The 12,231-nt window shown below is 45.5% G+C and overlaps 1 protein-coding gene across 1 annotated transcript; it reads left to right on the plus strand.

The window, feature by feature from the left end:
* The first annotated feature begins 482 nt into the window (after positions 1 to 482).
* LOC134616805 (tripartite motif-containing protein 16-like) lies at positions 483 to 2,221 on the plus strand. The gene has a single exon (XM_063461821.1). It carries the CDS (start codon positions 498 to 500, stop codon positions 2,172 to 2,174), a length of 1,677 nt encoding a protein of 558 aa, XP_063317891.1. The 5' UTR covers positions 483 to 497; the 3' UTR covers positions 2,175 to 2,221.
* Positions 2,222 to 12,231: the final 10,010 nt, after the last annotated feature.

Genomic DNA, 12,231 nt, shown 5'->3' on the forward strand with positions numbered 1-12,231 from the left:
TACACTTACTGCACCCTTAAATGCAACATAAGCGTCATGTCAGTGGCTGCCTTATCTGTATGTGTAGGATCATTATCCTCCTGCACTGAATAAAACTGAAGGACTGTTTGTTAACTTCAGTGAGAACTGTGACATTTCTAAAGTGAAGTTTATTTATATAGAAGAAAGTATTAACAGGCTTGAAAGGTGAGCAGTAAATAAAAAAAAAAGGGTTAAACACACAGTATTGCTCTCAAACTGTTCCTCTTCCTGGAGTGAAGCACAGCCTGATAACCCTCCCTCTTCTTCCTGCTTTTAAACACAGCACCTCCTCTCTGTCCACGTGTTTCCTCGTTCCCTTCCCTTGTACTTTGAACATGGGCGTGAACAACATGTAGTGACGTGTAAGAGCTGACAGGCTCCATTCACTGCAGACACACGTTGTTGTGATCAGAGATCAGACTAGTTTCAGTTTTAAGGAAGAGAAACTCCCACAGTCACTGACACTGAGAGGAGAAATGGCGCAGAAAGGAGTTCAGCTGGACCGAGAAACCTTCTCTTGTTCCATCTGTTTGGATCTACTGAAGGATCCGGTGACTACAACCTGTGGACACAGCTACTGCATGAACTGTATTGAAACCCACTTTGACGAAGAGGACAGGAAGGGAATACACAGCTGCCCTCAGTGTAGCAAGACTTTCACACCGAGGCCTGTCCTGGAGAAAAACACCATGTTAGCAGCTTTAGTGGAGCAGCTGAAGAAGACTGGACTCCAAGCTGCTCCAGCTGATCACTGCTATGCTGGACCTGAAGATGTGGCCTGTGATGTCTGCACTGGGAGGAAGCTGAAAGCCATCAAGTCCTGTTTAGTCTGTCTGGCCTCTTACTGTGAGAAACACCTCCAACCTCACTATGATGCAGCTCCATTAAAGAAACACAAGCTGGTGGCCCCATTCAAGAAGCTCCAGGAGAACATCTGCTCTCGTCATGATGAGGTGATGAAGATTTTCTGTCGTACTGATCAGCAGAGTATCTGTTATCTCTGCTCAGTTGATGAACATAAAGGCCATGAAACAGTCCCAGCTGCAGCAGAAAGGACTGAGAAGCAGAAGGAGCTCGAGGTGAGACGACTAAACATCCAGCAGAGAATCCAGGAGCGAGAGAAAGATGTGAAGCTGCTTCAACAGGAGGTGGAGGCCATCAATGGCTCTGCTGATAAAGCAGTGGAGGACAGTGAGAAGATGTTCACTGAGCTGATCCGTCTCATCCAGAAAAGAAGCTCTGATGTGAAGCAGCAGGTCAGATCCCAGCAGGAAACTGAAGTGAGTCGAGCCAAAGAGCTTCAGGAGAAGCTGGAGCAGGAGATCGCTGAGCTGAAGAGGAAAGACGGCGAGCTGGAGCAGCTCTCACACACAGAGGATCACAACCAGTTTCTACACAACTACCCCTCACTGTCAGCACTCAGTGAGTCTACACACTCATCCAGCATCAATATTCGTCCTCTGAGGTACTTTGAGGATGTGACAGCAGCTGTGTCAGAGACCAGAGATAAACTACAGGACATTCTGAGAGAGGAATGGACAAACATCTCACTGACAGTCACTGAAGTGGATGTTTTACTGTCACCAACAGAGCCAAAGACCAGAGCTGGATTCTTAAAATATTCACATGAAATCACACTGGATCCAAACACAGCACACAGACATCTGTTATTATCTGAGGGGAACAGAAAAGTAACATTTGTGAAACAACAAAAGTCTTATTCTGATCATCCAGACAGATTCACTGTATGGTGTCAGGTCCTAAGTAGAGAGAGTCTGACTGGACGTTGTTACTGGGAGGTGGAGTGGAGAGGGGGAGCAGTTTATGTTGCAGTTGCATACAAGAATATGAGCAGAGAAGGAAGGGGCAATGACTGTGGATTTGGTTGGAATGACAAATCTCAGGCATTATATTGTGACACAAACGGTTATAAATTTCAATATAACAAAGTCCAAACTGTCCTCTCAGGTCCTCGGTCCTCCAGAGTAGGAGTGTACCTGGATCACAGAGCAGGTATTCTGTCTTTCTACAGCGTCTCTGAAACCATGACTCTCCTCCACAGAGTCCAGACCACAGTCACTCAGCCGCTCTATGCTGGTTTTCGGCTTGGGTTCTCTGATGGAGACACTGCAGAGTTGATTAAAGTCAAATAAACAGAGAAGATAGGTTCATGCTGATCCCTGACCATTATATGTACTTGTGTAGCTTCTAAATGAGGCTTTACATTTTAGAAGCTGAGAAGTTCAGTGGTCCATCGATGTGTGAAAATAATATTGCACTGATTCAAACTGTACTTACATTTATGGGCATTTTTTTATGATTATGTGATCGTGCTACTAACAATCAATTATTGTATTTAGAGTAAAATCATTTAAAGCCATTTTCAAATAAAACGTTTGACAGATCAAAACAGATATCATGTTTCTATAGAAATTGATACAATCAGATAACTGCTTGAACTGCTTTACTTAAATTTCCGAAATTTTAGCAGAAAGTTTCCTTTTAGACATGTCAGTTCCACAATCGGGACTTTGGAGGAGAACAAATAAAAGCATGGGTGACCATGGTTCAGGGGGTTGGGAAGCTCATCTTGTAACCGGAAGGTTTACCGGTTTGATCCCCTGCTCCATCTGTCTTGGTCGTTGTGTCCTTGGGCAAGACACTTCACCTACCCCCTACTGGTGTTGGCCAGAGGGGCCGATGGCACGATATGGCAGCCTCGCATCTGTCAGTCTGCCCCAGGGCAGCTGTGGCTACAACTGTAGCTTGCCTCCACCAATGTGTGAATGTGAGAGTGAATGAACAGTGGAATTGTAAAGCGCTTTAAGGGTCTCGAAAAGCGCTATATAAGCTGTAGTGAATATTGATTTTTTTCTCTCAGTAACAAAAACAGACTCATTTTCAGTACATAAGATAACCAGTCCCAGTTCGAATCTGTTGTCAGCAGACTCATTAACATCATGGTAGATAGTTATTCGGTATATGATGCTTTCACAAAACTCAGTTTAGAACAAAGTCTTCTGATGTTTAGATGAAGAATACCTGGACCAGATCTAGTTTGAAAATCAGTTAAAAACAGGACATTGATGAGAACAAACAACAGGGGCATGATATCAGCAAACAACATCGTTTAACACAAAAATAATAAGTTTGATTTGAATTTATATGTGAGAAAATAATTACACACAACTAAACCTGACAAAGTACATACAAACTCCAAAACGTACAAACTCCAAAGCACATTCTTTGTGTTTATTCTGCAAATACTTCACTATATTGCATAAATGTCAAAGAAAAACTTAACATATTGTCACGGGAGAATGTAGCTGTGTAAACTTTAAATATCTGCTTGATTTATCAAGACATCACATAACTACAAAAGTGCTCCGACATTTTTGGAGACGTCTGTTACCCACCAGTTCGACAGCTGACTGGGAGGTCGAGGCTCACTAGAGCTGGTGAGAACAGCAAACTCCTAGTCAGCTGGTAACACAAATCTAAAGGCTAGACCGTCCAATTTCACAGCGAAGGACCCAGCACACGCAGACCGCAAAGGCCGGGTCCTCCCAAGAGTGCAGCCTAGGTTTGTGGACACAGCTAGAGAATATGAGCTGAGGGAGACACCTGGTGGACAAACGCAGACATGACAAGAAGAGAGACTAAGGGGCAGACAGGTGACAAACAGCTGGAAATAGTTGTTGGAAAGGATTGAAGCAGACCACAGAGGTGTTGTCAGATACACTGGTGGATAAAGAATCAGTTAGTGAGGAGGCTCAAGGTATTGCTTGGTATCCATTCTGGGCCTCTGGAATGCACCAAAACTGCCTTTCTGTCCCCCCTTTCAGAGGTCACAAGGGTACTGTTGGGTCTGCTCTTCCACAGGCCCCGCTGGTTTAGAGACTTATTCTCGTTAACGACAAAGACAAGATGAACATCTTTTACTTGCTAACAAGGGAAGGCTTGGTCGGAACCAGGCTCTTGGAGCTCAACGCTCCTCACCCGTCTCCAACCCAACTTCTTCAACAAGCAGCCTTCCTCGCAGCAATTTATTTCCATTACAGTTACGGTTTGGAGTTTACACAAGCATCTCCCCTCGTAAACCCCCCCTATGGTTCTAAAAGACAAGGCACTGTGTGTATGTGTGTGCACGTGTAAGCACCTGTGTGCATGTGTATGCATGTGCAAGAATGGTTGTGTGTGTGTGTGTGGTATGTGTGAGAATGTGTGTGTCATGGGGGTGCGTTTGGGTGACCTCTTCCTTACCAAAAGGATCATTAAAGCAGGAAGCTTACCACACAAGAAACAGATCTTTCAGATAGGTATGCCTAATAAAACACTTTCAGCCTCCCCAAGCACCAGATTGGCTGGAAAGGTGGTCAGAGACAAAGGAATGTCTTTGATCATATATTTTGAACTAAGACTTACAAATTTAAGAAACACAATGACAACAATTAACAATTTGACTCAAAACGGTATACTCTTTACTTAAGTACAGATAGCTGCATTAAAAGCTACTGCAGTAAAAGTACTGAAGCAACGTCTTTCCTCAAGTAAAAGTGAAAAAGTAAAGGCCCTGAAATGTACTCAAAGTAAGAAGGTAAGAAGTAACTCCTTGACGGAAAATTCTACTAACATTTTTTTGTAAAAAGGTCACTGAAGCTTGTGCTATTTGAAGATAACAATCTAATAATTTTAGTTCACATGAATACAAATATACAGATCTAAATTGCAATTCTATTGAATATACTCATAGCTGGACTGGCCATTGGTTACACCGGGCATTTGCCCAGTGGGCCGATGGGTTTTTTGTTGTTGTTGTTATTGTTGTTGTTGTTTTTGTATTGGTATAAACAACGAAAGGTGGTGGATTGGCCAGATGCTGGCCGATGAAAAATAACTCAGTTGTTTGGTGCAAGGTTATTATCGTTAACGAAAACTAACGAAATAACGAAAACTAGAAGTGAAAAAACATTTTCGTTAACGGAAATAAAAATGAAAACAAAAAAAGGAAAACTAACTAAAACTGTAATGAGTGTTAACAAAACTAACTAAAATTAAATTTATAGCAAAAATGTGTTTAGTTTTCGTTGATGTGTGCGTGTCATACAATAGTCAAGGGTAAAAAAGAAGTTTAGTTTCCAGGTTTTTTTCTTGCTGTGTCTCATTATGCCAGCAGGTGGCAAGTACGTTAGTCAAGTCATCTGTGTTGCTGCTCCGTCCACGCGCAGAATCATGTCAGGAAAAGTCTGGAGAAAGCGCCAGAGTCCAATTTGGGATTACTTTGAATATGACTGTGTTTTGGATAAAGCAAGTGTCTTGTAGTGGAAAGAGACAAATTATGAGGGACATTTCTAAAGGGAAAAAAAATCCCACAAACCTTAAAGTGCACTTGAAAAGCTCACACAAGAAGGCTAACCTAGCTTACCTGGAGAAGGTAAGGGAGCACGCCCAACCCTCATCCCCAGAAACAGAAGCTAACCCCAGGCAAGGCAGCGTGATGCATCCCGAGACAACAGGACTGGGATATCTACATAACTGTGTGAGTCAATTGCCTTAACACCCGGTGCTGCAAGAGTTAATAGTCTCATTGGGGCCAAGATATACATTTGATAGTTGCCTAATAGTCTCATTGGGGCCAAGATATACATTTGATAGTTGCCTGGTATCAATGGTTGTTCATCTGCCTTTATTTATTTATTTAAAGAACCCATAGGTGGGAATGTGAGTTGTCTTTCTCTGCGTGTTAGCCCTGCGACAGACAGGCGACCTGTCCAGGGTGCAGGGTATGGTAGCTGGAATAGCAACATACCCAAGGATAAGCAGAAGAGAATGACTGATATGATGAAACTGGGATTTTGTTACACTTTATTGCAAACACAACTAAAACTAACTGAAACTAATCAAAACTAAACTGAAACTAAGGATTTTCAAAAAAATAAAAACTAAACTAAACTAGCAAACAATTGGTAAAAACTAATTAAAACTAATATAAAATTGAAAATCTGAAGTCAAAACGAAATAAAAATAAAAACTAATGAAAATTTCAAAACTATTAAAACCCTGGTTTGGTGGTGACTATGGCGGAGCTTCCACAGAGGCCAGGAGGTGGATGAGGGAAAGGGGAGGCAGGAGGAGGAGAGATCCGAGGCGGCCACCGGTCCGAATGTCAGGTGAACTGAACTTCAGGTAAGAAGTTATGACCTGCAGTGTATCTGGGTCAGATATAAACCAAGTTTGATGTAGTTTATTTTTGTTGTTTTGACTTTTTACAGTTACAATAACTCTTACTGCGTGCTAGCTAGCATGACGGAGTTTCTATACTGCTGGGCGGGTGCTATGATGTTACTGATAGTGAACTTTATTTTATTCATAAGGTTAGTTAGTAGAGTTGCCAACCATCCCGTAAAAAACAGAATCATCTCGTATTCAGAGAAAATATTACGTGTTTCGTATTGAGCTGAAAAGGAGCACAGTTTGTCCCGTACTTCGGCTAAAATGGAAAAAGACACAAAGCTGGAGTTATTCTGTGTCTTTACGCTGCACAGCTGCCTCTTCTTCTCCCATTCTCTCCCCCTCCCTCTCCTGTTGCTACTTCAATCATGAAACTGATCAATGATCAGCAGATCGGCTTTTCTCTCTTGTTTGTTTATCTCCCACTTTGCGCCAAAAAGAGGAAACCAGCGGATATCGCGCTAAACAACAGCAGCACGTTTAAGCTTGATCAGCTGTTGTTAAAATTTATTTAATATTAATTTGTAGTGTCAGCTGATGTTTGTTGGAGCCACAGCTGTCAAAGCTGCTGGTCATGGTATCGGTTTGGATATGTGGTGAGTGTCATGTTTAGGCTGTGTGCAGGCAGGATGAGGACCCAAACGCAAACTCACGGGAAAACAGGACTGAACTCAAAATACAGCTTTATTGTATAGGCGAAAATAATTTGAAACTAAACTAGAAAGTACTAAGGAACTGACTCACGAGGAAACACACGGAGGGGCACCCAGTCATGAGGGAGAACATGACACAGAACTGAGGGAGACGCAGACATAAATACACAGAGGGTTAACAAGGGAAGTGGGAGCACACGGGGAACACAGCTGACACAGATAATCGTAACGAGACAGGGCAGGAGTGAACACAACATGACGCATACTGACGAGAGACTGTCAAAGTAAAACAGGAAGTACACAGAGGTTCCGAAACCACACAAAATACAAGGAGTATGAGACCAAAACTGAGTCCACAAATACACAAAAACAGTTCAAAACAGGGAAGCAATGTCCAAAGAGGTCAGAAGGTCAACCTGGGAGGCAACAGCAGTAAAGTTCACAGTTCAGCTGTTCCGGGGACCGGCCACGTGAAAAGTGGCAGTGGCGGCAGAACAGATCCGGAGGCCGGCCTCGTGGAAGACAGCGGCGGCTACAGAACGGGTCCGGAGGCCGGCCACATGGAAGACAGGGCAACAGAGCGGGCCCGGAGGTCGGCTGTGTGGAATGGTAAATGGTAAATGGCCTGTATTTGTATAGCGCTTTACTAGTCCCTAAGGACCCCAAAGCGCTGTACACATCCAGTCACCCACCCATTCACACACACATTCACACACTGGTGATGGCAAGTTACATTGTAGCCACAGCCACCCTGGGGCACACTGACAGAGGCGAGGCTGCCGGACACTGGCGCCACCGGGCCCTCTGACCACCACCAGTAGGCAACAGGTGAAGTGTCTCGCCCAAGGACACAACAACCGAGACTGTCCAAGCCAGGGCTCGAACCGGCAACCTTCCGATTGCAAGGCGAACTCCCAACTTTTTGAGCCACGATCGCCCCAGACGGCGGCGGCTACAGAACGGGTCCGGAGGCCGGCCGAGTGGAAGACAGGGCTACAGAGCGGGTCCGGAGGCCGGCCGCGTTGAAGACGGTGGCAGCTCTCAAGCGTCGGGCGTACTGGTCGAGGCTTGGTGGGCACAGGACCAGGCAAGGCAGGACCAGACGGTGGCGTGGCGGCCACAGGCGATGGAGCTGGACCAGGCGAGGGCGAAGCTGGAGCTGATGCAGAGGCTGGACCAGGCGAAGGCGAAGCTGGAGCTGATGCAGAGGCTGGACCAGGCGATGGCGACTTGGACCCTCCAGACGAGGAGGTGCTGGCGGGGCTGACCAGAGCCGCCAGCGGAGACGAGGAGGAGCAGCTAGAGAGGTTCTCCTGAACCCCCAGCGGAGACGAGGAGCGGCTGTAGAGGTTCTCCTGAACCCCCACCAGAGACGAGGAGCGGCTGGAGGGGTTCTCCAGGTAGCTGAACCTGCGACGAGGCACGACTTTTCAGAATGGGCCCACTGAGTGCAGCATGGTTAAGATCTTGGAGAAGCTTACGGCTGCAGTGAATACTCAGTCCAACACCTCTGAGCGCATATTAGATCAGCTCACTGTGGTCGTGAGGTCTCAGAACCGGCTCCTTGGGCAAAAGAATGACAACACCACGGATTGCAAGCTTGATAACATCATGGAAAAGCTTGCAACTCTCCAACGGGAAATTGAGAGACCTATGTCGGTGTCGGAGTGTTAAAGAACAGCTCTGAAGTTGTTCGCATAAAAGCAAAAAACCACCATCACTTCATGCGGCTACCCCTTCAGCGCCAGCTGTGGGCTCAAGGCTGGAGCCGAACAAAAACTCCCTGATAACGACTGTGTTTTGACTGTTCCTCTCATCCTATGCAAGGCCACCTGAGTTGGCTGGAAGACTGTTTACTTAGCCTGACAGGGCGAAGGACACTGTCTCAGCTTGACTCTGGACACGCATACACATACACACATACTGATATGCACACACTCATCCCCCTCCCTTTCCAAACTCCTTCGATGCTTGTCTCCTGCGAGGGAACACGGTGGGTCTGTGTGCCGCGCTGGAAAAATAGCGCTGTGCAGGGCAGCTGCTGCCCATTTCACTGCAGGGCAACCTCCATGTGACCAATAAAGCTTTGATTGATTGATTGATTGATTGATTGAATGGGTTGCTGAGCTATTAACTGGGCTGGTGATTGAGCTAACGACTGAACTAGAGACTTAGCTGGTGACAAAACAGGGAACTGGGCTAATAACTGAGCTAATGACTGCGCTATGGACAAAAATGCAAGTTGTAGAGGTGGTTGTAGTGATGGTGGATCTGCAGGTAGCTGAACCTGCGACTGAGCAGGTGTCTGACTCTTGGCTGCTCTTTTCCGGGGAACAGGAACGGGTGCTGGGCCTGGCCGAACACCAGCCATCCCCACCCGACGAACAGATACGGGTGCAGGGATGAGCTGGGCTCTGGCTGCCTTTACCCCGGGGGCCGGTGTAGGTGCAGGAGCTAGCTGGACCTCTGCGGCTCCCACCCGAGGAACTGAGATGGGTGCAGGAGTCAGCAGGGTAACAGCTGACCTCACCTGGGGAACCGGAACAGGTGCAGGCAATGGCTGGGTGTCCATCAACCCCACCCGAGGAGCAGGTACGTGTGCCGGGATGAACGGAGCCTCTGCCAGGCTGGAGACAGAAGCAGGGACCAACTGGACCTCAGCCAGCCTCACCCGAGGAACTGATATGGGTGCAAGGGAAAGCTGGGCCCGCGCTGCCCTGGGTACAGGAACTGGAGGTGGCGAGCGGAGCACAGGAGCAGTAACAAAAGAGTAGTAAACAAGATTAATGGTGCCAAACACAGTTTCAGCAAACCGCGACTCATGGTGGGCTGGTTCTAGCAACTCTGCTGTACATAAGTTGTCCATGTCATAATTAGCAGCCTTTAAAACAGTCATTATGGGGACAGATTCAGGCTTAGCAAACTCTGGGTCAGTAACTCTCAGCTCAGAATGTGTGATTACAGAAGCAGGTATATTTTCGCAGACCAACTCCAAATGAACTGGCTGATGGGCTGCACAGTCCAGAGGTGTAACAATGTCAACCACAGTCTTTTGAGGTGTAAACTCAGTGTTAACAGGGACTGGCACACAGGCATGGTGAGCAGGTTTACATATGAATGACTGCGGAACACAAAACTCAACCTGATTCAGTAGTTCTGGAGCACTCAGTCCAAACCTTTTAGCTAGTTTAACTATGGCAGGTGGCACTCTGTTGCCATTTACATTTACCAGCTGAGGCGCAGCACAGTCCCAGGTTTGAGTGGCAGTCCCATAGGAAAGAACACAAAAAGTCGTTTGGTGAGGAGCTTCCTGAACATTCTTTGCGGAGACTGAGCTAGACGCCTGGTGCACAGAGTTTAAATGGTCAGACCGTGGAGCACAACACTTAACCGAGCCCATTTGGTTACTGTCGTGGATTTCTGGTGACAGAGCAGGTGAGCAGGTAAGACAGTCACTATGAGTAGCTGCATAGCTAATTGTCTCTATATTACCAGGTTTGAGCAGAACAGAAGAATCACTTGCTCGCTTATTAACACCGGATTTACTCAGAGGAACAACAGGCACAGAAACAGATGCTACTGAGTTAACTGCCTCAAAACCCTGACACTTTAATTCTGCTGAGTCACAATCTACGGATTCAGGCTTAACAAAGTCCACGGAGGGAAGCACAGTCTTACTCACAGAGGGTGCAATGTCAGGAAACCCGGGAGCTGAATGCTCGAGTGGAATGTGAGAAACACGATCACTCTCACCAAAGAAAGAAAGCTGCTCCGCTGCTCGGGAACACCGGCGGCGTGAACACCGTTTTCTCCAGGAAGGGGGGGAGACAAGCCAGGCCGTGAATCCTCCAGCGGACCGGGCTGGATGTCCTCCGGCTCTTCATACTGGAGAGGCAGCTGCAGATACGTACGGTGGAGACGAGGAAGTCCTGAATGAGGGGGTGTAGCGAGCCGAATAGCCAGGGGAGTCCAGAACCCATCACTACTAATAAGATGGCACCTGTTCAAGATGGCGGCCAACCAAACCGGTTTGACAACCGGTTTGACCGGTTTCGTGCATGTGTATGCGCGTTCAGGTGTGCTGGGGGTCATGCGAGTTCATGTGTGGAAACACACACAGGGCGTTAGAGAGGTTATATGAGTTCATAGGTTTATATGAGTTCATGTGTTTTTGACTGTTTTTTAATTTAAACAAACCATAGGGTTTTTTAATTAAACTATTTTTTTTAATCACTTTGGTATGTCTCAACATTCAGTTATGCAGACATATGTGTCCTTAAGAGCAATTCATTGTTTTGTGGGCGGTGTGGAAGGCGTTTTGCTTCGCAGTGCACATTAACAAAGTGGGGATGTTTTTTATTTACATCTAGTCAAAAGTGTTACTAATTGTGTTTTAACCACCCTAATTTTATGATATATGCTAGATATGTCTCACCAGCACACAGCGATGCAACCATTTTATTTTAAAAACGGCACAAATGTGAATTTCTTCTGAATGGGTAATGTCAGCCTGTTCAAAAGCGTTTCATTTAATAAAACCACTAGTTTTAATTTAACTAATTTTATGCATCTATTGCGGTTTCTTTCAAAGGTTGATGCGATCATTTTATTTAAAAATCGGGATTTCGGAATGTTGATCCAAGAGGGAGACAGAGCCAGCTAGTTTTTAAAACAACAGATGGTCGCAAATAACATTCAGTCCTTTAGAAAATAAATGCTATAGGTCTACTTCTCCCCCAAAAGCAGGCAGTATCGCTGTTTTCAAACTAATTGTGTTTTAATCCCACTCATTTTGTGATTCTGATGTCACAGCATGGTGCGATGCATGCCTTTTATTTTAAAAACGGCACAAGTGGGAATTTCTTCTGTACGGGTAATTTCAGCCTGTTCATAAGCGTTTCATTTAATAAAACCACTAGTTTTTAATTTAACTAGTTTTACGCATGTACTGGGTTTCTTTCACGGATTGATGCGATCATTTTATTTAAAAATCGGGATTTCGGAATGTTGATCCAAGAGGGAGACAGAGCCAGCTAGTTTTTAACACAGTAAATGGTTGCAAATAACATTCAGCCCTTTAGAAAATAAATGCTATAAGCCTACTTCTAAAACACGCTGCACATGATGTCACCTTTTCCCCCAAAGCAACCAGTATCGCTCTTTACAAACTAATTGTGTTTTAATCACACTCATTTTGTGATACTGATGTCACAGCATGGTGCGATGCAAGCATTTTATTTTAAAAACGGATCAAACGGGCATTTCTTCTGTAAGGGGTTTCATGGTTTCAGAGTAGTTTTTAACACAACAGATGGTCGCAAATAAC

The sequence above is a fragment of the Pelmatolapia mariae genome, linkage group LG3_W (genome assembly GCF_036321145.2).
Source record: "Pelmatolapia mariae isolate MD_Pm_ZW linkage group LG3_W, Pm_UMD_F_2, whole genome shotgun sequence".
NCBI lineage: Eukaryota > Metazoa > Chordata > Actinopteri > Cichliformes > Cichlidae > Pelmatolapia > Pelmatolapia mariae.